Below are 27,057 nucleotides of genomic sequence, written 5' to 3'. Positions count from 1 at the left end.
CCCCACTGTATTACCATTTAAAAAGTGTTTCTTTTATAAGATCCTTATTGCTATAATTTGACCTCACACAAATTTTGATTATAATCTTTTTTAAAGATTGTTTTTGAAATTCAGGTTATATGCATTCAGAGAAGAGGAATCTTTTCTTTTTAATTGATTTTAGAGAGGGGGGAGGGAGAAACATTGATTTTGTTGTTCCACTTATTCATGCATTTATTGGTTATTTTTTGTATGTTCCCTGACTGGAGATCAAACCTGAAATCTTTAGAGCAGGGGTCCTCAAACTACGGCCCGTGGGCCACATGCAAATACAAATATTGTATTTGTTCTCGTTTTGTTTTTTTACTTCAAAATAAGATATGTGCAGTGTGCATGGGAATTTGTTCATAGTTTTTTTTTAAACTATAGTCCGGCCCTCCAACGGTCTGAGGGACAGTGAACTGGCCCCCTGTTTAAAAAGTTTGAGGACCCCTGCTTTAGAGTATAGGGCCGACACTCTAATCATCGGAACTACCTGGCCAGGGCTTTGAGGAATCTTATAATTAAATTCGTTCATTAAAGTAAATGCCTACCATTTATTTTTACTAATTTATAAGTTGGTAACATATCTAACACTTAAGTTAAATTAATTTCAGTAATATTTAGTTATAGGAAAATAGATTTGCTCTGAATATTAAAAAGATACACATGCCATTTACATGGATTTTAGTTTTCTCTTTTGTTTACTTTTTCTAATATTAAGAATAAAAGAAGAAGTACTGAATGAGATAACATACTGGTTAAGACCTTCTTGGCATTTTACCTATATAATTTTACTTAGATAGTAATATTAAATATTGTGAATGTATCCATCTTCCCTAGATACTTAATAGATTTTATGTAACCATGATAAAACTGCAAACAGAATATTTCTTGGGATAGTATTAAAATTATTCCAAAATTACTTAGAAAAAAGTTAATGTTTAAGGCTAATTTTTTAAAAACATTTTAAAAAGAGATGATGGTGAATGACATTTGATTATCCCTACAAGATATTAATGCACATTATAAAATAGCAATGTACTCCAGTTTTGGCCTCAGACAAAGCAGCCGTTATGATATTGATTTCTAAGAAAAACCAGATTTCCATTTATTAACTCCTTTTTAAGGAGGGAGTGATGGTGGCCAAGAGGATGTTCACATGCCTGAACACCCCAAGCTGACAGACAAGAACATGCCTAATCTTCAAGTAATGAAAGCCATACAGTTTCTCAGATTATGAGGCATGAAGGAACAGTTTGCCTGGAGACATTTCTACTGTGACTTCTCAGAAAGGGCATCCAGTATCTCTGTGATCACTTCCACCTGCTCCCGGAGATCCTGCGTGCCACTTTGCACCACAGCTAACGTGAGACTAGCAGGGAGTGAGCATCCTGCAAGACTCACATGAGGGGAAGCTGACTGAGACACATACAGGAGTGCTGTGCCCCCTGGTGCCAACAAGAAAGCTCAGGCCAGGCCTGGGTCAGCAACCAAATTCCAGTTTAGAGGCAAATTTGTTTATGGGTGTGGTCAACCACCTCAGTAAAGTTGAGGGGATTATTTTGTGTTAAATAAACTTGTGGCCAGAAATTTAAAAAAAAAAAAATAGCAACGTACTGCCCTGGCAGGTATGCTCAGTGGTTAGAGCATGTCGGCCTGTGCACCGAAGGGTCAAAGGTTCGATTCCCAGTCAAGGGCACTTAACTGGGTTACAGGTTCAATCTCCAGCCTGGTCAGGAGTCGTACTGGAGGCAACCAATAGATGTGTGTCTCTCACATCGATGTTTCTCTCTCTCTCTTTCTCACCCTTCCTCCCTCCCTTCCACTCTCTCTGAAAATCAATGGGGGAAAATTCCTCTGGTGAGGATTAACAAAATAAATAGCAATTGTACTGCTAAAAAGAGCAGGTTACTGAAGCAGAATGTCTAGCCCAGAGATACCATGATCTCATTCAGACATGCATATACACTTACATAATAATTTTTTTTTAATATATTTTATTGATTTTTTACAGAGAGGAAGGGAGAGGAATAGAGAGTCAGAAACATCCATCAGCTGCCTCCTGCACATCTCCTACTGGGGATGTGCCCGCAACCCAGGTACATGCCCTTGACCGGAATCGAACCCGGGACCTCTCAGTCCGCAGGCCGACGCTCCATCCACTGAGCCAAACCGGTTTCGGCCATAATAATTTAATATACAATAAAGAAAGCATCACAGAAATGCTATTCAGAAAATGATATTAGGCTAATAATTCGGAACCTCGATTCATGCCATTCACCAAAATGTATTCTAGAGAGAGGACAGTGTTAAAACATTAAATTAAAAAATATATATTTTAAAAAGAAGAAAACATACTATTTACCAAATCTCTGGAGAGAAAATAACTTTCTGAAACCAAAGAAGCAAAGATACCAGGAAAAATAAAAAGCTGACAAGTTGGACTATATAAGAATTAAAATGACTGACAATAAAAATGATAGGTAAGGAAAATTTCCATGAATAGAAAACCAGCCTAAATGTTATTTATATATCATTAAAGAAAATATTAAGTGAGAGGGTTAGGGCTCAAACCAAGATCTTACTCCAAAGTCTGTGTATGCTCTGAACCACAATTCTGTGTCCTTTTCTTATGCTATATATCCTTTTGAACATAGCTTCTCCCTCATAACAGTCTGTATATGGTTTAGTTACTAAATTTACAGAAGAATTAAGCTTATTATTTTCATTTTTTATAGAAAAATCTGCCATAAAAAGAAATTACATGGGTAAAATATATGTGATTTTAAGGGCAGCAACTCTTCCCTGTACTATGGATTAATAATTGTTAGATTATATAAGATACAGGTAGTGTCACTGAAAAGCCACAAGAATGTCCAGGCAAATAAGAATATTTTTGGCAAAATTGCATAGCAGAACAAAATGACTAAAATAGAGATAGATATAACTCTCCTAATAAGCTAGGATTGGCCTATTCACATGTTCTTGCAAATGGGTTAAATGTTGATGAAAAAGAGTAGGAGCTTTCTGGTAAAACAAATCAGTATATGTAAAAAAAACAAACAGATTTAGAATATAAGCATGCTATATCTTAAAATCCATTCCCTCTTGAGTTTCTTTTTCTGTGTATTTATTTTCTTTGTAGTCTCACACTCCTGACTTACCCATCTACTGCTGTTTGTTGTTTGTTTTTTAAGGATATCATAATCCCTATATTTTAACCTAATAATTGGAAATAATTTGCGTTTTTGTTTTGGTTTTTTTTTGTTTATAGTAATTCTAAAATGTCTACATTCTCTTTTAGAAATTGACTGACCCCAAAGGATTTTTACAAAGGAGTCATTGTAAAATTATATAATGTTAGGGCTCACAGTCTTTCATCTCAATTTAAGAAAAGAAAATCCACCAGAGAACTACTTTGCAAGTTAAAGGCAGTCAGATTTTTCATAAGTCTTTTATTCCTCCTATTCAACTGACTTGAGACAATATGTGACTATTTTATGAATTCAAACTGTATTGGTAAGATTAACACATGTATTTTGCATGTGTGTTAAATAAGCTTTCAAGTAGACATAAATAAAATGCATCAGGTGTGGGGGATTTGTTCTATTTGTAAGGTAATCAAGTAGCCTGTTAATGTTTCATGGATGCTGGATGAAGACATAAAACTCCTGAGTCAGAGACAAAGGACTTCATTACTCACAGCATGAGCATTGGCATGTTTTTGTTGGTTCCTTTGTGACTAAGTTCCATAGGGATCACATGAAGGGTCAAATGCATGCTGCACACACAGTGGGGTTGTATCACAGCTAAAGAACATTGCACTTGGGGGAATCCCCACTTTTATAGCAATCATTAAACAAGCCTGTTCTTTGTCCCAGAGGGAGATGCTACCTCGTGCTTAAAGGCTGCTTGCTTTTCTGTAAAGAATGACCTGATAAAGAGCAGTCAGGACTTTTCATTTTTGGACAAGCCAGCAAAATGCAGAGGAGGCAGTAGAGATGGGCAGAGGAATGTCTCCCAGTACTCTGATATAATATATTTTGTTCTGTTGTTTTTTTAGCAACAGTGCTCTTTTTGCTATTACTACCTATATAATAATCATTGGGCCTGAAATTTCACTAACTCTACCACTCCTTGATTTATACCTACAGATGTAAGTTTTAAAGAAATAATTGTATCTAAAGGCTGCTAGTCCAAGTGGGGAATTTATATGGTCAAAACACTCTGTTATAGAATGGATTTTTTCATTTTTTTGGTCATTTTTATACGCATGGAATCAATCATACACTATTCATTTGTTTTCCTAGCAAACTTATTATTATAGTGTTTACTTTCACTAGTGACTAGGCAAGGCCCCCTATAAGGAAACATCATGGGTTTAAATACTAGTATGCCCTGAAAACAACCTTGTATTGTTCAGTATTCTCCATCTCTTCAACCTCTTTATTCTTTATTAGTGACACAATGAGGAGACTCTTACTGAAATTGGTGCTTTAGTTTAGGTTTTAACATTTAAACTTAAGCTATCAATTAGTCTTATCATTTTGCTTTTATACACTCAAAGCTGATATTGGTTGATATAGGGATACTCATTCCTATACCTACATTTGTGCATTGTCTACAACAGTGACTCTGAAATCTTTTTGTCTCAGAACTCCCTGATACTCTTATAAGTTATTGAGGAAAAAAAGAAAAAAAAAGTTATTGAGAAGATAGAGAATTTTAGGAAGATTGTGGAGTAAGAAACACCAGAAATCCATCTCCTTATCTAGACAATTGAAATGACAGAATTTGTCTGATCTGTTTTGGAACTCTGGAGTCTGTTGAAACCTTTGGAACTCAGGGGAAGGGTTAGACTTTGATTAATTTCAGCTCCTTAGCTCAACAATGGCTACTTGTCTCCCACCTCCCAGCCCCATTATAGGCAGCTATGCACATATTCCTAGAGCAAGCACACAGCTTGCAGGAACCAGGGTGGGCAATAAGGACCCTAGTCCTCAATATATCAGAGATCTGTGTTCTGATTGTTGATTGTAGCTTCTGCTGACAAAAGTTGTTATAAACACACACACCTTTGTTTCAGGTCCTTCCTCAGACTAAAGCAAGTTCTATGGGACTTAAAGAGCTGGTGCTTTCCCCTACTTCATTTTCCTCTTTTCCTCTTTGGAGAGCCAGACTTTAAAAACGAGTACATTCAAAATCAACTGCACACACAGGAGAAATTAGACAATTACCACACATAGCCAGAGAAAGACACAGGGCCAGAAAAGACTTGAGAAGACCTTAAGTTTATACTCAAGCTAATCAATCCATGGAGATGGCCTAAAACAATTAAATAAACAAACTAATAATAATCCCATAAATCCTGAGGAAGTTATCATTCCACATCCAATTACCACATTATTACATTCAGATATCCAGTTTTGAACAAGAAAACCAAAAGGGAAAGTATAGCTTACTTATAGGGAAAAAATTAACCAACAGAAACTGTCCCTGAGAAAGACCACATGTTGCACCTACTAGACAAATACTTTAAAACAAATGTCTTAAAGATGCTCAAAGAATTAAAGGAAGATGTGAAAAAAAAGAGAAAAAAAAGATATATGAATAAAATGGAAATACCAATAAAGAGAAAACCCAAAAGGACACAAAAATAAATTCTAGAGATGAAATACACAAAAACTGAAATTAATAATTCACTAGAGGGATTCAAAGGCAGGTTTGAGCAAGCAGAACAATCAGTGAACCTGCATATAGAACAATGGAAATTATAACATCTAAAGAACAGAAAGGAAAAATAATAGGGAACAGAACCTAAGGGACCTGTGGGAAAGTGGATCAATATACTAGTATACATTATGGGAATCCTGGAAGGGGATGAGAGAAATGGGCATAGTGATTATTTGAAGGAATAATGGCTGAAAACTTCCCAAGTTTGAGGAAAGATATGATTATAAACACCAAGAAAATCAGCTATTCAAATAGGAAGAACTCAGAGATCTACACCAATACACATTCTAAGCAAACTGTTGAAAGACAAAGAGAATCTTGAAATCAGCAAGAGAGAAGTGATTTGTCAAATGCAAGAGGATCCTCAATGAGATTAACAGTAGATTTCTCATCAGACACTTTGAAGGATACAAGGCAGTGGGTCAGTATATTCAAAGTACAATAACAAAATCCTGTATCTGGCAAAATTGTTTTCAAAGGTGAGGGAAAAATTAAGGCATTCTCAAATACACAGAAGCTGAGGGAGTTTGTTTTAAGTCCTGTAGGACATTCATTAGTAAATTGAAGCCATATGAAGAAATAAAAGTCTCAGTAAAGATAAAAACATGGTTAATTGCAAAAGCTACCATTATTATAACACAACTAGAGGCCCGGTGCATGAAATTCATGCACTGGGGTGGGCGGGGGGTCCCTCAGCCCAGCCTGCCCCCTCTCATAGTCCGGGAGCCCTCAGGGGATGTCCTACTGACAGCTTAGGCCTGCTCCCCTTGGGAAGCCGCAGTCTGGCCTCACTCTGCAGGAGGTGACCGGGCTGATCAGGAGAAGGCGCCACCCCCATCACCCCGCTGCTGCTGCCACTGCCGGCTGCCGCAGCCACGAAGGTGTTTTCATCAACATGGACTCCAGTCCCTTCACCATGAAAAAAATGACAACTTTCTTTAGGCATTTTCAAGATATCTCTTTCATAGGATATGACATTTCTTTCTTTTTTTTTTTATCCTCACATGAGGATATTTTTCCATTGATTTTTAGAGCGTGTGGAAGAGAGAGGGAAAGACAGAGAGAAACATCAATGTGAGAGTGGCACTTCGATTGGTTGCCTCCTGCATGAGCCCTGACCTGGCCCCGGCCAGGGAGGAGCCTGCAACATAGGTACATGCCCTTGATCAGAATCGAACCTGGACCCTGTGGTCGACAGGCCAAGGCTTTATCCACTGAGCCAAACCGGCTAGGGCAGGATATGACATTTCTTAGCCCCTCCAGCAACGGACCTTTGTTTTTTCCTCCAGGAGTGAGGTGGAAAAACCCTAGATCACCTTCTTGGATTCTTATTACCCAAGTTACCAAGAATATTACCAGTGGCATACAGGGAGCTTAGCCAATGAGCAGTCAGAAAAGGTGTTTTCTCTGCAGCTCACACGCAGAGGCCCCCCTGTGTATGTCCACTGGGGGTGTTCTCCGAGCTGCACCGCGGTCGCTGGGAGCAGGCCCCCAGCCCTGTGTGTGTCTGCTGCACCGGTCGTGACTATTAAGGCTTGGAGCCGGTCGTGACTGTTAAGGCATCCCGGATAAATTTGCGTTTTATATATATATATTTTGTTTGTTTGTTTGTTTTGTTTTGTTTTCTCCACAATGTAAGAGACTACTAAATTTAAAAAATATATATATTGATCTAAAATATAGTATTATTGTAACTTTGGTTTACACATTAGGTTTTAAAGACTTAGTCCAATAGAAAATTTATTAATAATGTTAAGAATTAATTGTATATTGGAATAGCAGTGTGTGAATATGTTGGGTTAAAAAGAAAGATCCTAATTCAACAACCTAATATTACAACATAAGGAACTAGAAAAAGGACAAACTAAACTCGCCTGGCTGGTGTGGCTTAGTGGTTTAGCATCAACCTATGAACCAGAAGGTCACAGTTCGATTCCCCAAGGTTGCAGGCTCTATCCCCATTGGGGGACGTGCAGGAGGCAGCAGATCAAAGATTCTATCTATCTCTTTTTCTCCTTTCCTCTCTGAAATCAATAAAAATTTATTTTTTTAAAAAAGAACAAACTAAACTCAAAACTAGCAGAGGAAGGAATAATAAATATTAGAGCAAAGATAAAGTAGAGAATAGAAAAACAATAGAACAAATGGTGCTGTAATAGCTAGACATTCACATGTAAAAATATGAATCTAGACACAGACCTTACAACCATCACAAAAATTAATATCAAAATAGATTATAGACCTAAATGTAAAACACAAAACTATAAAACTAGAAGACAACATAGGAGAAAACATAGACTACTTTGGGTATATATATGTTTTATTGGTTTAAGAGGGAGGTTGTGGGCTCGATCCCCAGTGTGGGGGGCATGCAGGAGGCAGCTGATCAATGATTCCTTGTCATCATTGATGTTTCTTTCTCTCCCTCTCTGTTCCTCTCTGAAATCAATAATAAAAATATATTTTAAAAAGAAAAGATAATTTTAATAGATATTTCAAATAATTTGGAGTTGTCTTTTTTTAATACTACACCAAAACTCACAAATGGTAGTTTAAGTTATTTGCAGTGTAGAAACTGAAATAGTGCATTGGTCTGTCTTGCATTTTCAAATGGATATTTTATTGATGCATGATTTTAGAACTTCATGTATTGTTTCTTTGTAAAACATTGATTTTCCCAACTCTTGAAGATCTTCTAAATGTTGTCACATCTGATTACACAATGTAAAAAGCAACATTTGTTAATATTGCCACCAGTCTTTTCACACAAGTCCTTAAGTCCATCCTTTTCCTCACTTCTGTTGTATGTGAGCCTATTTCTACTCTCTATTCTACATAAGTATTAGATATGTTTGGTTTTAGTTCTGGTATCATATTTTATATTAATGCTTTTTAATTTAAAAACATTTTAACACTCAGTTCTATATTCTCTATTTTTTTATATTCAATTCTTCTGATATGGGAAGTTTAACTGTTGATTTATTTACTACACGTCCCCATATATTGCTTTTCAGTATGACACATCTAGTTTATGCTGAAAAAAGGTACTTTTCGGTTTCTCATTATCCTTGTTACCTTTAAGTAATTTTTAAATTGAATTGGGGAACCGCCATTTTTATTTCATCATTTTAAAACCAGCTATTCCAGTATTCTTCTTAAAGTCCTTTTGCTGTGAAACGTAATGTGAAGTGTGAAATATATACAAAAAGTACATAAGACTTAATACACAGCTTAACAAATTATATTAAGTGAATATCTATTTAAACACCATAAGAGTTAAATCTTTGCAAAAGCTCCAGAAGCTATCTGCTTTTGTGCCCCTTATCCTAAACTCTTTCCTCTTTCCTAGAGATAACCACTGTCATAATTTTATTGAAATCACTTTGTTCTTTGCTTTATAGTTTTAAGTATAAATCCTTAAGCAATATGCTTTAGTTTAACTGGTTTCTCATTTTCTTTTTTTATTGAATGTATTGGGGTGACACTGGTTAACAAACTTACACGGGTTTCAGGTGCACAATTCTACAACACATTGTCTTTTCACTATGTTGTGTGTTCACCACCCAAATCAAGTCTCCATCCATCACCATTTATCCCCCCTATAGCCTCTTTCACCTACCTCCCTTGACCCCTCCTCCCTCCACTCCCGAAATCACCACACTGTTGTCTGTGTCCATGACTTTTTTTGCTCTCTCTTTGCTCAATCCCTCCACCCTCCCTCACCCAGCCTGACCCCACTCCCCACTCCCCACAGCTGTCAGCCTGCTCTCTGAGTCTGTCACTGTTTTGCTTGCTAGTTCTTTTTGTTCTTTTGATTCCACATATGAGTGAAATCATATGGTACTTGTTTTTCTCTGACTGACTTATTTCACTAGCATAAAGCTCTCCAGGTCCATCCATGCTGTTGAAAAGGGTAAGATTTCCTTCTTTTTTTGCAGCTGAGTAGTATTCCATGAACACTCGGGTTGCTTCCAAACTTTAGCTATTGTAAATAGTGTTGCATTGAACATAGAGGTGCATGTATTCTTTCCAATTAGTATTTCAGGTTTCTTTGGATAAATTGCCCGAAGTGGAATCACTGGGTCATAAGGCAGTTGGTTCCATTTTTAATTTCCACAGTGGCTGCACCAATCTGCATTCCCACCAACAGTGCACAAGGCAAAAGAAAGATTATAAAAACATTTCAACAACAGGATCAAAATTGCTCATGAATTAACTAATAAGAGGTGATAGTTGAAGGAGTTCAAAGCTGATTTTGAGACTAAAAGACTAGACAATTGGGACAATAGCTGTATCATTTGCAAACATAATAAAAATGAAGCAGGTTGTAAGGAAAGATTATAATTATGGTTTTGCACATATTGAGTTTGAATTTTATATGGGAGGAAGAACAGCCAGCTGGAAATGTCAACTTGAGATAGATTGAACTATAAATGTATATTTGGGAATCATCTGCATGGAAGTGATAGTTGCAATCCTGGGAGTGAATCAGCTCAAAGTGAGGGGAGAGAAAACTATTTAAAGCAATACCTAGAGGAATATGTGCTTGTATCAGTGGAAGAAGAGGAGACAGCAAAAGAGAAAGCAACTGCCCTGGCCAGATGGCTCTGTTGGTTGGAGCATCATACTGTACACCAAAAGGTTGTGGGTGTGATTCCCAGTCAGGGCACATACCTAGGTTACAGGTTCCATCTCTGATTGGGGTACGTACTGGAGACAACCAATTGGCTTCTCTCTCTCTCTCTCTCTCTCTCTCTCTCTCTCTCTCTCTCTTTCTCAAATCTATACATATTTTAAAAAGAGAGAGAGAAAGCAACTATAATCAGAGGAGTAGAGCAAAAAAATGTAATTGAAATTTCTTGCAACTATTAAAATGTAGGAAATTTTGTAATAAGTTATTTGACTTGATTTTTTAAAAAAAGAGCCTGTTGTTATTGTTAGTAAGAATAACTAGGTGACCTTACTTTCTTTAATATATAATATGCTATGTTAACAGAAATAATATATTAAGGTGAACTATATCAGAACATAGACCCGTTAAGTGAAACAGTGGCCTCAAGTCCTATTTCTTCTTTACTGTCACCACTTCAAATTGGCTCTGTAATCATGGTTGACATTTAACTAGTTCTCAGTTAAACGGAGATCAGTGAAATTTCGTCTATACAGTGGCTTGATTGAGAGAGAACTGGTAGGATCATCTGACTGAGCAGACTGATCATTCTAATCATAAAGTTATAATTAGAATAGCTTTTTTAAATTTCCTCTTTCTCTGTGCATAAAAAGGACAACTATAATATATGTGCCTTACTTTCCCAATATGTTAAATGGAGGTGCCTTCTCATATATTTTATCATTGCAAAAATACAAGAAATAAGTTTTAAAGAGTTGTTCCAACATTTGAAAGTTTGGTTCTATGCTTAATGGCCAGATTTTTATGTCTTCCTCTCACCAGAAATAGTTGCATTGCCAAAAATTCCAAGTGCCCCATTTTGCACATAGAATATCAAGATTACCTTATAGTTAAAGCTTTGTTTACAGAATTTTTTCTTTATTTTGGAGAAATTAATGTCTTTAAACATTTCCAAAACACTCAAATATCGGAATTCAAGCGCTAATAATGCATTGGTGGCAGTAATAATAATTGCAGTTAACATTTACTGAATAGTTACTATGTGTCATCCATTGGGCTAAGTGTTTTTGCATGAATTTATTGATTTAGCAGTATTTACTGAGTGCCTACTATGTGCCAGGAACTGTTCTGGACACTTGGGATCAATTAATAAACAAAAACTAAAATCACTGCTATTGTAGCCCTTTTATTAATGAGGATGGTCAGGTAATTAGCATCTATACCAGCCGTGGGCAAACTACGGCCCGAGGGCCAGATCCAGCCCGTTTGAAATGAATAAAACTAAAAAAATAAAGACCGTACCCTTTTATGTAATGATGTTTACTTTGAATTTATATTAGTTCACACAAACACTCCATCCACACTTTTGTTCCGGCCCTCTGGTCCAGTTTAAGAACCCATTGTGGCCCTCGAGTCAAAAAGTTTGCCCACCCCTGATCTATACTAATAAAAGGGTAATATGCTAATTAGACCAGACATCTTCTGGACGTCCTTCCAGACATCCTTCTGGACAAAGCCACGGTGATGGGGGCCAAGGGAGAGGCAGTTAGGGGCGATCAGGCCAGCAGGGGAGAGCAGTTAGGGGGATCAGGCCATCAGGGGAGAGCAGTTAGGGGTGATCAGGCCAGCAGGGGAGAGCAGTTAGGGGCAATCAGGCAGGCAGGCAGGTGAGCGGTTAGGAGCTAGTGGTCCTGGATTGTGAGAGGGATGTCCAGCTGCCAGTCATCCCCCGAGGGGTCCAGGATTGGAGAGGCTGCAGGCCGGCTGAGAGACCCATCCCCCATGTATGAATTTTGTGCACCAGGCCTCTAGATAACAATAAGCATATTTTGGAAATAACCAAAATAAAGTGTATGGACCATAAGAAGATAATAAGCTATGGGAAAAAAATAGAGCAAGGTAAGGGGAGTCAGGAGAGCCTAGTTGAGTTTGGGTGATGGAGATGGGTTGTGTTATTAATTAGGGTGGTCAAATGGAGATGGGTTGCATTGGAGTTAACCATGCAGATATCTAAGAGGAGAGCATCTAGGCAAATGGAACAATCTGTGCAAACGCAATAAGATGGGACCATGTCTGGGGTATGCTGGATGGGATCAGGGAGAAGTAGATCTTGTCACTACAACAACACTATGAGTACCATTACAATCCCCATTTTATAGATGAGGGAACTGAGACAAAGAAGTGGAACAACCTGCCACATTTACTGCAAAATCAGGAGCCAGCAATAGCAAGAAGGTTTCAAACTGACTTACCTGCTTAGTTCTTTTTTATTATTATTATTATTTTATTGCTTAAAGTATTACAAAGGGTATTACATATGTGTCCTTTTTTTTCCCCCGCCCTTGACAATCCCTGGCCTCCCCTACCCCCCAGTGTCTTATGTCCATTGGTTATGCTTATATGCATGCATACAAGTCCTTTGGTTGATCTCTTACCCCCATCTCTCCTGCCCCCCAACCCTCCCTGGCCTTCCCGCTGCAGTTTGACAATCAGTTTGAGGCAGCTCTGCCTCTGTATCTATTATTGTTCATAAGTTTATAATGGTCTTTATTATCCATGAATGAGTGAGATCATGTGGTATTTTTTCTTCATTGACTGGCTTATTTCACTTAGCATAATGCTCTCCAGTTCCATCCATGCCGTTGCAAATGGTAAGAGTTCCTTCTTTTTTTTACAGCAGCATGGTATGCAAAATATAAGATGAAAGGTCAGTAGTTGTGAAGTAGATGACTTCATTGAAAAATGGCTGTACTTCAATTTTCTGCAATTTCTAGTGCTTGTGATTTCATCAAAGTTTCTTCAATACATATGACTTATTTTTATTGTGAGATGTTTTAATATAAGGGTTTGGTATTAGGATAAGTCCAAAGTTTAGTTTAGTTCTTTCAGTCTTTTCATATTGAGCCTTTCTTAGAAACGGGATATATTCCAAATCATAATGACATGGTATGTTTTCATTAATTTTTAAGTACAGAAAAACACTCTCAGCGGTTCTCAACCTGTGGGTCGCGACCCCTTTGGCAGTCGAACGACCCTTTCACAAGGGTCGCCTAAGACCATCCTGCATATCAGATATTTACATTACGATTCATAACAGTAGCAACATTACAGTTATGAAGTAGCAACGAAAATAATTTTATGGTTGGGTCACAACATGAGGAACTGTATTTAAAGGTCCAGAAGGTTGAGAACCACTGCTAGATTGTAATATGATGATGACATATGTACATTACTTATGTACATGCTACTGATGATTAGAATGAATCAATGTAATGATAGTTGCAGGTTAGTGGCCCATCTACATGCTACCCATACTTGGAATAAATCAATGCTTTAAAACAATAATTCGATACAGAAAAATATTTTATTCTGTTTTTAAAAATTAAATTTATTGACGTAACACTGGTTAATAACATCATATAAATTTCAGGTGTATGACATTATAATTTGGTGCATTATACTCTATTGTGTGCTCACCATCCAAAGTCTAGTTTCCTTCCATTACCACATATCTGATCTCCTTTACCCAGTTTGTCCTCCCTCCACCTACTTCCCTACGGTAACCACCATTCTGTTGTCTATATCTATTAGTTCGTAATTTCATTTGTTATTTTTTGTTTTATATTCCACATCATGCAATTTTTGTTCTTTTCTATCTGACTTATTTCACCTAGCATAATACTTTCAAGATCCATCCATGATGTCCCGAATGGCAATATTTCATCTTCTTTTATGGCTAAATAGTATTCTGCATATTTATCAAATCATCTGTGGAGGGACACTTAGGTTGTTTCCATATCTTGGCTATTATAAATAATGCTGCAATGAACATAGGGGTATTTATATGTATATGAATTAGTGTTATCAGATTTTTCAGGTATGTATCCAGAAGAGAAAGTGCTGGATTACAAAAATTATTTCAATAAAAACAATCCTTTAAATAATAGAAAATCTAAGAAAAAATGTGGTTATGCCCAGTTTATCGATCTCCTAGCTCAATCATAGACTGCTTGCCACTCTATTTTCAAGTTAAGAGGGATTTGAAAGTCACAGTGAAAAGACACCATTAGGTGAAAAGATTTAATAGTTAATTTTTATACATGTTAGATTGGTAGTTAAGAGAGCTATTATTTATTTTAAGGTTAATATTTTACTATATTGGGAATTCCATTTTACCTACTTATTCATATTGAATAGAATTAATAAAAATTTGTCTTTTATGACCTGTGAATTATTCAGCATTGACTTTGTATAGACTATTTAGAGAACAAAACTTCAATAGATTCTTTGTTTTTTTTACATAATCTGTTTAACTGACAGTTAATAAAAAAGTAAGAAATTATATCCTTGGTGTTCTTTAGTAGTCTTCCACAGGAAGAGTGAATGCATAAATCATGGTTATGTGGGGCTGATAATTTTAATTGTCTAGCACTAGCATGCTTTTGTCAAGTGGGGGCATCATTGGTCTTTTTTAAACAAGCTGCGTGGCAAGAATAATTTGCTTGTTAAACTTAAATGATATTAGGGATAAATAATTATTCTCCTTTCACCTTATTTTAGAGGGCCTCTATATTATGTCTATAGCCAATACTCTTAACTGATAGCAAGATTTAAAGTCCAGAAACATTTAGTAGTCTTCTTTTTAAGTTTTCAATTGTATCAGTCTCTACAGTTACCATCACAAAATGTGGTTGTTACACAGTAAAATAAAATGGCATTGTTTTAAGAATAATTAGAGTTTAGGGTAAAAATCTTATTTTATGGTCTTAGTTTGCTGTCATCGTTGTTTTAAGTATATGAACAAGGAAAAGCCAAGTATATGCTTCAGATTTAAAACACACGCATACAAACATGTACTCCTAAGTGACTTAATATTTAAAAGTAGTTATAACTGATAATTAGAAGATATTTTGAGCAAATCCAAATTACATATTGTTGTGTTACCAACACCTGACTATTGATAATAACTCTAAATTCGTTTTGCCATCTTTAAATTTATGTAAGAAGTACATTTGATTATGATTATCATTCTGCTATCTACATTGAATATGATTACTGTGTGTTGATCTCTCCATTACTAACAATTTGTGTCACAGTTAGACTTCCAAATACATTATTCTTTAGTAAAAAAAAGAAACTATATTTGTACATGATTGCATGTGGGCAATTTTTTTTTAGGGTGTGCAAGTTATACGTATATTCATCCTGAAATGTTGAAATATTTTAATACAGTGTTTCCACTAATCTTGCATACCTACATCTTTGCCAGGTGAATGCCATAGGATAACAACTTATAATTCATGTTTCTTTCTTGGGGGTTACAGTTGCCTTGAATTGACAGTTTTGAAGGACCTAAACTTACATCGAAGGGTTCAAATGATCTAGAAAGGTCATTTAATACTAATTTTCTATTATAATCTTTTTCTTTTTTCTAGCCAAGTCCTATACCAAGTCCTATTTTGGGGCGAAAGCCAAATGCTAGTCAGTCATTGCTTGTATGGTGCAAAGAAGTTACGAAAAACTATCGGGGAGTAAAAATCACAAATTTTACTACATCATGGAGAAATGGTTTATCTTTTTGTGCAATATTACACCACTTTAGACCGGATTTAATGTAAGTAAAAAATTTTCATTCCCTATAAATATTTTGTAAATAAAAGATAGCTTTAAAAAAATAAAATAATTTTAACATGTGTCCTGAAATACTTGACTTCGTATTTCTTTTTTATTACCTACACCTCTTCTTTTTGAAAGAAATGCATGCCACCCTAGCTGGTTTGGCATAGTAGAGTGTCAGCCTGTAGACTGAAGGATCCCAGTTAAGGGCACATGCCCGGGTTGTGGGCTTTATCCCCAGTAGGGGGCGTGCAGGAAGCAGCAAATCAATGATTCTCTCCCATCATTGATGTTTCTGTCTCTCCCTCTCCCATCCTCTCTGAAATTAATAAAAATAAATTGTTTACAAAAGAAAGAAATGCATGCCAGAAAAATAAGTCCTTCCTTCTTGATACCTAAAAAATCTGGTTTTTTAAAAATTATTTTTCTTCTTAATCTCATACAAAGAACTTACTTTAAATTATTATAAAAATTGGGTTAGTGTTTCAACAATAAAGATTTTTAAAAAAATTTAGAAAGAGAAGTAGATGAAAAAAGAAATTGGGTTAGTGTTAAAATTATATCACACAAAGAAGCCTGTAGCTCTTTGTACATTGACAAGGTATTGCCTCATGGTTTGTTTGGTTGTCAAGGCTATTTGGTTGTCAAGGCTAGTCTCTGGTTCCCTGCCTTAACTTCTCTTATGGAAAGCTTCAGGCAATGAAACATGTAATCACTGTTTTTGTTTGTTTGTTTGTTTATTTATTTTTGTTCATTTCCCACATAATTAGTTTTCTTGATTGAATTGCTGTGAAGTTGCTAGTTACTCTTGGGTATTATTGAGTGTCAAATTTTTAGATTCAGTTTGTTTTAAAAATAGCTGTTTTGTAAAATACTGTATATATCCTACTGTGCCATTTTCTCCCTCAGTGACTACAAGTCTCTGAATCCTCAAGATATTAAAGAGAACAACAAAAAGGTAAGAATTGCCAAGAAAAAAAAAAGTTGTAGTTTTGGCTTCTCTGTAGGCTTTTATTAATTTGGTGAAAGTGAGATTGTTTGCAAGGTCCTAACTGCAGCTCTCAGAAGGTAGTCCCCTTCCTGCAGTTCAAATAGGATGCATGGCTTATTCTAGTTTGTTATGGCCTTTAAAGATCACGAGTGCCAGTCTGGTATCAGATTATACTATGTGTATGAACTTCATTACCTGTTAAATATTTGTTAAACCATATTGCTTTTATTCAGAATTTAGCTTTTAAAAAGTGCACCCATAGTGGTTGTGCCATAAATTATTATGAGTTTAGAAAAATCTGTTGGGAGAGGATGAGGTCAGGAACCTAAAGCCAAAAAAGAATGCCTGTGTTCCTAGAAACAAAATGATATGAACATTGGTTTTTTTTTTTTATTTTCTGGTAAACTGCAATTTTTCCCCCACATGATTAATTAATATACTGAGGTCAGAGCTTCCCAATTGGTATCTGGGGATATCGATTCTTTCAGCCTTCAAGGTAGTTGTGCAAGGGCTGAATTGCTGGAGCCTTCCAGGGCCAGCTGAGTATGGCAGTAGGCTGACTTAACAACTTCCCTCAATAGCACAATATTACAGTCTGTGCACCTTGAAATGAAAAAACAGGGAATCATCTAACTCAACACACAGTAGTATTCAGTGTTGTTGTTTTAGGGAGGTAGGGGTTGTGCTTAATTGAATTCTTCAACTGCTAAGTTAATGAAATGTATTATCTCAGAACCGGAGTTCCTAACCTGGGGCTATGGACAGAACTCAGGGCATCTTTGAACATGGCTGGTGGAAAAAATATATTTTCCTCAAATTTTTAACTAAAAGTTAGCATTTCCTTCAATTATAAATTTAGGCAACAATCTACTGTAGGATCAGCCATGACTGAGACTTTATCACCTTTAGAATTTCAGATATTTTCATGTCACTGTACAGCTGTAAATATCTACCAATACCTTTTAAGCTCATCACTTCTTCAAAATTACAGTAGTTAATGCATTTATAAAAGCACATATATTAGTTTCTCAAACTGAGTTTTGCTAATATTTTCATAGTTTTATTTTTTTAATATAATTGGCTTCTTTTGTAATCCTATGTATCTTATACATGTAAAACATTATTCTGTGAAGGGATTCATTGCCAAAAGAATTCATGGGATAAAGTGATTAATAATTATTTAGATTATTAAAACCACCAGTAATAAAATGTCTATAAAGGAGACTTTGATAGAAGTTCAATTAACTAAGTCAAAATATTTTTTTTTACTTTTATTGCTCTCTCATACCAAAAATTTGTATTACTGTTAAAAAATTCTTATTTATTTGCAAATGTATTGTTATTATGCTGGCCATAAGGAAATACATTTAAAAACTGTCCATTTTTAATTGAAATATGTTACCCAAGAAAATCTAATCTTAAAAAAACAATATGATTTTCTTTATAGAAATCACCTTTATGGTGGGCATGCTGCAAAGTAAGTCATTCTAATAAAATATTTTCTGTATAATTTTAGAGAGCTTATATCTATTGTATAATTTTAGAGAACTTGTTTTTCATCGATTAAATTATATCTTTAGATATGACAGTTCTTTACTTTCATTTTTGTATTTGAATAAAATATTAAGCTAATTTAAATGCAGATAGAAGCATTGTAAATCATTATTTTTATTAAGTGAAGCTTTCGGGTTACTGTTTAAAATTTTGAAAAGAAAACGTTTTTATCTAAATAATATTTAAGAGTATGCAAACTCATTAAGGCTTAAGCCACTCTTCTTTACATTATTTTTTTCAGGAACTTAATAATGATGAGCATACCTTGGATTTACACATTATGACATAAAGGAGAATATCCTATTAAATTTTTTCTCAATTAGATCTTTCAGGGCAGATAATCATGTCTTGAAAGGATTTTAATTTTGATGATCCTATTCATTGCACGATTCAAATAGTTGTTGTTATACAGTCTTTTCTTTTCATCACTTTGCAACTTCTTACCTAATATCTACATTGAGTATCAGTTGCTACCTGCAGATTTATTTCCGGCTTCACACAGTTCTTCCTGATAACCCCATCTGCCCTTGATTGAACTTAAAGCAGCAGGAGAAACAATGCCTATGTTTTAAGTTCCATACAGATGTATAACATAACTAGCAATGATTCCTCCTTACCAATTAAGTAATATCTAGGACCGAATAAAACAATTTTCTCTCAAATACCTCTTTTTTCTCCCCACACTAATAGCTAAAAAGATAGTAGGTGGTTGACCATAGCAGAAGAGGTTAACCTATGGGAAAATTCCTTTAAAAGTCTTGACCTCGCTTATAAGAAACCTGGTTTGTCTTTAAATGTTTTTCTTTAGTGCAATTAGTGTGCATAAAATGAACTGCTACATGAAGCAGAACACCAGCAGGAGATTCCCCACAAGGAAGCTAATCATTTTCCCAGGTCTGTAAAAAGTGCTGAATAAAAAAGGTATTTACCTGTGACATCTGATCTTAACCAATATGTCAGTGTTTTAGATAATTGGGAAATGTTTAGAATACTGCTTGTGGTGCTTTTCCTGATGGTCTGCAATTGATGCCTGTTAATCTAGTTGTCAAGACACATAAGGAGGAAAATGACTTTAATTTTCCTAAAACATGTAAAGTAACAAACAGGCCTAAACATGCACATCAACTGAGACATTCTCTCAAGTAAATATTTTGAGGTACCTATATTATGAAATATAGGGCTATGAAAATTGAAGTGGTTTTAATATCGCAGTTTCCTTTTCCTTTTCTTTCTAACGTATTCCATAACATTTATTAAACTACTGGAAGAATACAAAAAAGACAAGGACTAAGTTCAAAGGTAGTGATGCACTTTAACACGTAAGTGCAAAAGACTGATTTCTTCTTAACTGTTACCTGATTTCCTAATGTGTTGTGTTTTTTTTTAAGAAAAACTTTGAGTTATGATCCCACATCTTGGTTGTTACAAAAATAGGTATTTTATATCCCAAAGTAAGAATATAACTAAAGGATCTTTACTTTCTCTAAGAATATGTCTAAACCTTAAACCATATTATTAATGCTTCCTAGCAACGCAATGCTGTTTTCAAGGGTTAGGTCAGGATACTAATAATTAATTGTAAATTGAGAAACAGCTTTGATTCTTCAAAACTAGAAAAACCTGAAATGCCACAGTCACTTAAAGGCTAACAAAAATAATACAGTGCAGTCTCACATCTTCAGCTACTCAAAACATTTTATTCTTTCCAAAATGGATGAAGTGAAATTAAGTTCCTCTTTTAATTATGAAAATCAATTTCAATTGGGCATTTAAAAAGTTGCTATGTTTGTAGACTTGTATTTTATACTAGGTAATCTAGGAGTTAGTTCTTTTGGAGTATCCAGCTGTATTTATTCTTCATAAGTCACTTCAGTTACATGACCATGGAAAAGAGAGTTTGATAGGAATGATAAAGTCCAAATGAACTATTTCTTATAACTTAATTCCTTACCTTAAAAAATAAATTCTAAGGTTTTTTTTGTTTGTTTTAACTCTCTTTCTTTGCTTATTTTCTTTATTGGAAAAGAACATTCCATTTGATATTAAGGAAATTTCTCTGGGATCTACCCCACTTTTACAAATTTATGACTTGGAATTTTGTTTTGCTCATGTAGTTGTCATGTACCCTCCAACAACAAAAATCCACTAAAATTTTGCTGCTTGTTTTTTTATGGTAACTTAATTTTATTCATTTTTTAAACTTAATTTTGATATTTAATTTACATATAACATTATATTAGTTTCAGGTGTACAACATGTTTCAATATTTGAGTCACTGTGAAACATTCCCCACATTAAGTTTAATTAACATTCGTTGTTTTTTGTTTGTTTGTTTGGGGGTGTTTTTTTTTGCTGTTTTTAAAATGTATGGAATATCTGAACTGTTCAATATATCTTTTGTTTTTCCTTCCTTTGAAGGCATATGATGGATTTGCCAGCATAGGAATTTCCCGGTTATTGGAACCTTCTGACATGGTCTTATTAGCAATTCCTGACAAACTGACTGTTATGACTTATCTCTATCAAATAAGGGCACATTTCAGTGGCCAAGAACTAAATGTTGTTCAGATAGAGGAAAACAGCAGTAAAAGCACATATAAAGTTGGAAACTATGAAACAGATACAAACAGTTCTGTTGATCAAGAAAAATTCTATGCAGAACTTAGTGATCTGAAACAGGAACCTGAACTGCAGCAGCCTACCAGCACAGCCGTAGACTTCTTATCACAGGACGACTCTGTATTTGTAAATGATAGTGGGGTTGGAGAGTCAGAAAGTGAACATCAGACTCCTGATGATCATCTTAGTCCAAGCACAGCCTCCCCTTACTGTCGCAGGACTAAAAGTGACACAGAACCCCAAAAGTCCCAACAGAGCTCTGGAAGGACTTCAGGTTCCGATGACCCAGGAATATGTTACAGTACGGATTCAACTCACGCGCAAGTTTTGTTAGGCAAGAAGAGACTATTGAAAGCTGAGACTTTAGAATTAAGTGATTTATATGTTTGTGATAAAAAGAAGGATGTGTCTCCACCCTTTATTTGTGAGGTGACAGGCGAGCCAAAGCTTCAGACTCTGGACATCAGTAGTAACTTGGAGCAAGAAAAATTAGAGAATTCTAGACCCTTAGAATGCCGGTCAGATCCTGAATCACCTATCAAAAAAACAAGTTTATCTCCCACATCTAAACTTGGATCCTCATACAATAGAGATGCAGATCTTGCGAAGAAAAAGCATACTTCCCTGAGGCAGACAGAGTCTGATCCAGATGCAGATAGAACCACTTTAAATCATTCAGATCATTCTGCAAAAACAGTCCAGGTGAGTTGGAATGATGAATACATATATTTAGTTAATAGTTATTCTTTTTTTTTCTTTTTGTATTCATAAAATACTTAAAAATGTTAAAAATGATTAAAGGTGGCCCTTACTGGTTTGGCTCAGTGGATAGAGCGCCAGCCTACAGACACAAGGGCCCCAGGTTCGATTCCAGTCAAGGGCATGTACCTTGGTTGTGGGCACATCCCCAGTGGGGGGTGTGCAGGAGGCAGCTGATCGATGTTTCTCTCTCATCGATGTTTCTAACTCTCTATCCCTCTCCCTTCCTCTCTGTAAAAAATCAATAAAATATAAAAAAAATGATTAAAGGTGAAGTGTAATTCCCATTATATAAAAAAACTGAAATATACCTGCTCTTCATTTAAAATTTATGATACAATATTTTAAGCCTAAAAATAAATTCCAATTTCAACATTGAAGGATAAATAATGTCATCCTCTCTTTTCTTTTTAAATATGGTTTTATTGCTTTTAGAGACAGAGAAAGAGAGAGGGAGAGAGAGAAAGAAACATTGATCCCTGCCTCCTGCAAGCCCCCAAATGGGGATGGAGCTGCAACCCAGGCTTGTGCCCTGACGGGGAATCAATCAATGACCACTCAGAGTGTATGGAACAACGCTCAACCAACTGAGCCACACCAGCCAAGGCTGTCAACTTATCTTTTTTCATATTTATTCATTCTTTTGAGAGAGAGAGAGAAACATCAATTTGTTGTTCCACTTACTTATGTATTCATTGGTTGCTTCTTGTATGTGCCCTGATCAGATAGCGAACCCACCTTGGCATATCAGGACAACGCTCTAACCGGCTGAGCTACCTGGCCAGGGCCGAATATCAACTTTCAAATCAAAGTATTATTAACCTATAAAAGCAGAATATCTTACTGTAAGAATAATTAAAAGATGTTTCAGTATTTCATTTAGTAACAATATCATTCTGAAATGTATAAAGACAAGTTAAATATTTACCATTTAAAGCATTTTCTTCAAATGTTTCAGTTGCATTATAATTGATCTTTTCAATCCTATCATTACTTGTAGATAAAAATTCCAGTGGCATCCAACTTCTCCTCATGAGAAAATAATGATACAGATTTGACCTTATGATATTGACTGTATTTAATTGAATCTATAATACCATCAATTATAATACATATCATTATTTTATGAACCACAAAAAAGAAAAACACTGCCAATAAACTATGATACATGTTTTTCTTATCACATAGAATTTTTATTTTATACTGTTGAAAGTTCTTTTAGATTTATTTAGGCATATAACTTTTCTTAATCAGATAACACATATATATAAAAAGGAAATTTTAAGCAAAATAAATTAAGGTATAATAAATTTAGAATTAGAATTTAGAATCCAGCTCTTCTGAATCATTTTTTGATGTAAAGCTTTGGGCGTTCCTGTTTTCCTGCAGTGTTATCCTCTGTGCCTTCAGAAGTATTACATTACAGCAGTGTTTCTCAAAAGTATGATCAGTGACCACTGATACTCTCCAAGATTCTTTCAGAGAGCCCCAAAGTTGAAACTATTTTCACAATAATACTAGAACATTATTTACCTTTTTCACTTTCATTCTCTCACAGTGTACAGTGATATTTTCTGGAGACTACATAATTTGTGATATCTCAACAAATCAAATATAGAAGTATATAATAGAAAATATAAAAATATAATGGCATTCTCATTTTTTGAAGTAATTTTTATTAGACTACTAGCGGCCCGGTGCATGAATTCGTGCATGGGTGGAGTCTGGCCAGCCCGCCCCAATGGGGGCCAATAGGGGGTGGGGCTGGCTGGCCCCACCCCCGATTGGGGTGTTGGGGGCCAATGTGGGGCTGGGCCGGCCAGGGGGTGGGGGGTTGATGGGGGCCCAGATCAGGCTGATTGGCTGCCGCAGTGTGCATCATAGCCACCAGTCATTCTGGTCATTCCACCATTACAGTCACTGGGCTTTTTTATGTATAGATTTTATTAGAATAACATCTAATGGGTTTATTATAGCTGTTTCTAAAGGAATAAATCAGCAACTATTTTTAAAATTTCTTCGTTTTAATTTTTTAAATGACAAATATCAATAGGTATAACCTACATAAGCAAAAGCTTTTTGGGATTCTCTATAATTTTTAAGCATATATAGGGATTATGAAACCAAAAGTTTGAAAACCTCTGAATCACAGCATTTCTCCACAGTTGTCTCTAGATTTTTCTTTTCAGTAATACTCATTGATAATAGCACTTTCTTGATCTTATTGGAAGGCCCCAACAAAAGATTTTTAGATAATAACCTGGAGTTAATTTCCATTCTCTGAAGTAGTTGTTAACTGAAACATCAAGGAATTGCATTTATATCACCAAAAATATCAAATAGATACATATGTAGGCATTAATGACTGTTATCTTAACTACCACTTGTATAGCAGAGATGCCATCCATTTTAACTTTTCAGAGGTGTTAAGGAAAAATGTGCCTCTTAGGATCAAAGAAATATAGTAGTAGCTAACAAAGCAAGCCCTGTTCTCCTAATCAAAACTTTCAAATCAAAGGTTTTAAGTACACGAACTTTCAGGACAAAAGAGCCTTCAGGACATCATAATGTCCATACATAGTAGATAATCAACAGACATCAAGTGATTGACAATTGCAGAATTCGGTGAGCCTAAGTTCTAATATCGAATATAGGTTTCTCTTTTACTCCTGATTTTTTTTTTTTATCCTCACCCAAGGATATGTTTATTGATTTTTGGAGGGAGGGAGGGAGGGAGGGGGGGAGAGAGAGAGAGAGAGAGAGAGAGAGAGAGAGAGAGAGAGAGAAGAGCACCGGTGTGAGAGAGAAACACTGATTGGTTGCCTCCTGTACACACCCCAATGGGGGATTGAACCCAAAACTTAGATATGTGCCCTGACCCGGAATCAAACCTGCAACCTTTTGGTGCATGGGATAACGCTCCAACCAACTGAGCCATCCAGCCAGAGCTTTAATTTTGATTGTTAAGGTAAATATGTTTAGTTAAATATAGAAATTAATTAATGTTTAGAATTTTAAATTACTCTGGACTGAGAATCACTAAACCTAGATTCTCATTTTCGCATTGCCAATGATTAACATGCTAGTAACATGTTAACTAGCCATTTAAATTATGTAAATCTTATTTTCCATATATGTAAAATGAAATTATCTCTGAGAGCCCTTTTAGCCATAAAATTCTATGATGCTGTGATTTTATTCAGATGACTGAAGTCATGTACAGTAAATCCATAGGATGATAGAAGTAGCAACTATTTACAACTCTATATATGTTTGTTTATTGGCCATTAGTTTATTGGTCAAAATTTTATTTAGGATAAATTTAAATTATCTTGGCAAAAGTATTGCCTGGCACTAAATAGTTGTAATATGAATGTTGATGCTTCATAGATTTTGTTTTTGTTGTTCTTTAACTTTTCAGAGATGGTGTTTTGGGGTTTGGTGTGTGTATGTTTTATATAGCAGCTAAATTCTGAACACCTAAAAATGTTTTTCTTTTTCTTTTTTGTACTGTGTTTCATCAGTTTTAAGATATGCATCTTTTTATAATTCTCTGAAATCAAGATGTTACTTATAATAGATAGTATGTTAGAGTTTAATTGACAGTGTTCTTTCTTAGTAGTTCATAAAATAAAGGTGAATCTAATAATGGTATTAGATTAGAGGAAATTTGATAATGTAGTATGACTACAGAGACTTGGCAAAGTCATAATGTTGCACATTTGAGTGCTCATACATGTGATTACCATTGTATATCTTACACATTTCTTAAATTTACAACTAAGGAGGTAAGTGATTGAATCCTATTTTATATATGGAAAATGGGGGGTTGCAGAGTTGCCTAAGATCATATAATAAGCACTAATGTTCAGACTGGAAACCAACCTTATCTTGCTCCAAAGTCTATGCTCATAAATTTTATGGTCACAATATCTCTTTTTTTTTTTTTTACCATGATAGCACTAAGAATAATCATATTTCATATGTAAAGCAGATAGCTTCACTGAAAGCCAATTTAGCAGTGCACATTAAGTTGCATAAAATGTTAATCTCATAAATTCTACCTCCAGGAATTTTTCCTAAGGAGATATTCAGAACTGTACATAAGAATTTACTACAAGTCCCTGGCCAGGTGGCTCATTTGATTAGAGGATCATCCCATACACCTAAAGGTTGTGGGTTTGATTCCGGGTTTGATTCCCAGTCAGGACATATACCTAGGTTGCAGTTCAATCCCTGGTTGGGGGTATGGGAGGCAACCAATCAATCTTTCTCTCTCTCTCTCCCTCTCTTTCTCTCTCTCTCTCTCTCTCTCTCTCTCTCTCTCTCTCTCTCTTTTTCTCTCTCTCCCTCCCTCCCTCCCTCCCTCTCTCTCTCTCCCCCTTCCTCTGTTTCTAAAATCAATAAATGTGAGGATTAAAAAATAAACTACAAGGTACAAGGCCATAGTAATCAAAATAACGTGGTACTGGGATAAAAACAGACATATAGATCAATGGAACAGAATAGAGAGCCCAATGGGGTAAAGATAGTCTATTCAATAAAAAGTGTGGGAAACTTGGATGGACAACATGCAAAATAATGAAAGTTGATCACCTTACACCATACACAAGAGTAAACTCAAAATGGATTAAAGACTTAAATGTTAGACTCGAAACCATAAAAATTCTAAAAGAAAACATAGGCAATAAAATCTCCAACATTTCTCTTAGGGATATTTTTTCTGATATATCACCTCAGGCATGGGAAACAAAAGAAAAAAAACACAAATGGGACTTTATGAAATGAAAACATTTTTGCACAGCAAAGGGAACCATTAACAAAACAAAAAGACAACCCACTGAATGAGAGAACATATTCATCAATACATCTGATAAAGGCTTAATATCCAGAATTTATAAGGAACTTATAAAACTCTCAATACAAATAAAACAACAAAACAAAACAAAAAACACAAAAATCCAATTAAGAAATGGGCAAAGAACCTGAATAGACACTTCTCCAAAAAAGGACATACAGATGGCCAATAGTCATATGAAAGGATGTTCTACATCACTGATCATCAGAGAAATGCAAATTAAAACACAATGAGATATCACTCACACCTGTCAGATGGCTGTCATCAATAAGTCAA

The 27,057-nt window shown here is 35.3% G+C and overlaps 1 protein-coding gene and 1 pseudogene across 1 annotated transcript in view; both read left to right on the top strand.

Moving 5' to 3' along the window:
- The window catches only part of EHBP1 (EH domain binding protein 1), a 276,286-nt gene that overhangs the window by 139,466 nt on the left and 109,763 nt on the right, over positions 1–27,057 (top strand). Inside the window, exons 10-13 of the mRNA XM_023745988.1 lie at positions 15,820–15,998; positions 16,910–16,958; positions 18,439–18,468; positions 20,964–21,866. Of these exons, the coding sequence (XP_023601756.1) occupies positions 15,820–15,998; positions 16,910–16,958; positions 18,439–18,468; positions 20,964–21,866 (1,161 nt within the window). The remainder of the gene's footprint in view (positions 1–15,819; positions 15,999–16,909; positions 16,959–18,438; positions 18,469–20,963; positions 21,867–27,057) is intronic.
- Positions 1,095–1,567, top strand: LOC102431007 (annotated as a pseudogene).

The sequence above is a fragment of the Myotis lucifugus genome, unplaced genomic scaffold, assembly GCF_000147115.1.
Source record: "Myotis lucifugus unplaced genomic scaffold, Myoluc2.0 scaffold_6, whole genome shotgun sequence".
Classification (NCBI taxonomy): Eukaryota; Metazoa; Chordata; class Mammalia; order Chiroptera; family Vespertilionidae; genus Myotis; species Myotis lucifugus.
This window is presented reverse-complemented; position numbering and strand designations above follow the sequence as displayed.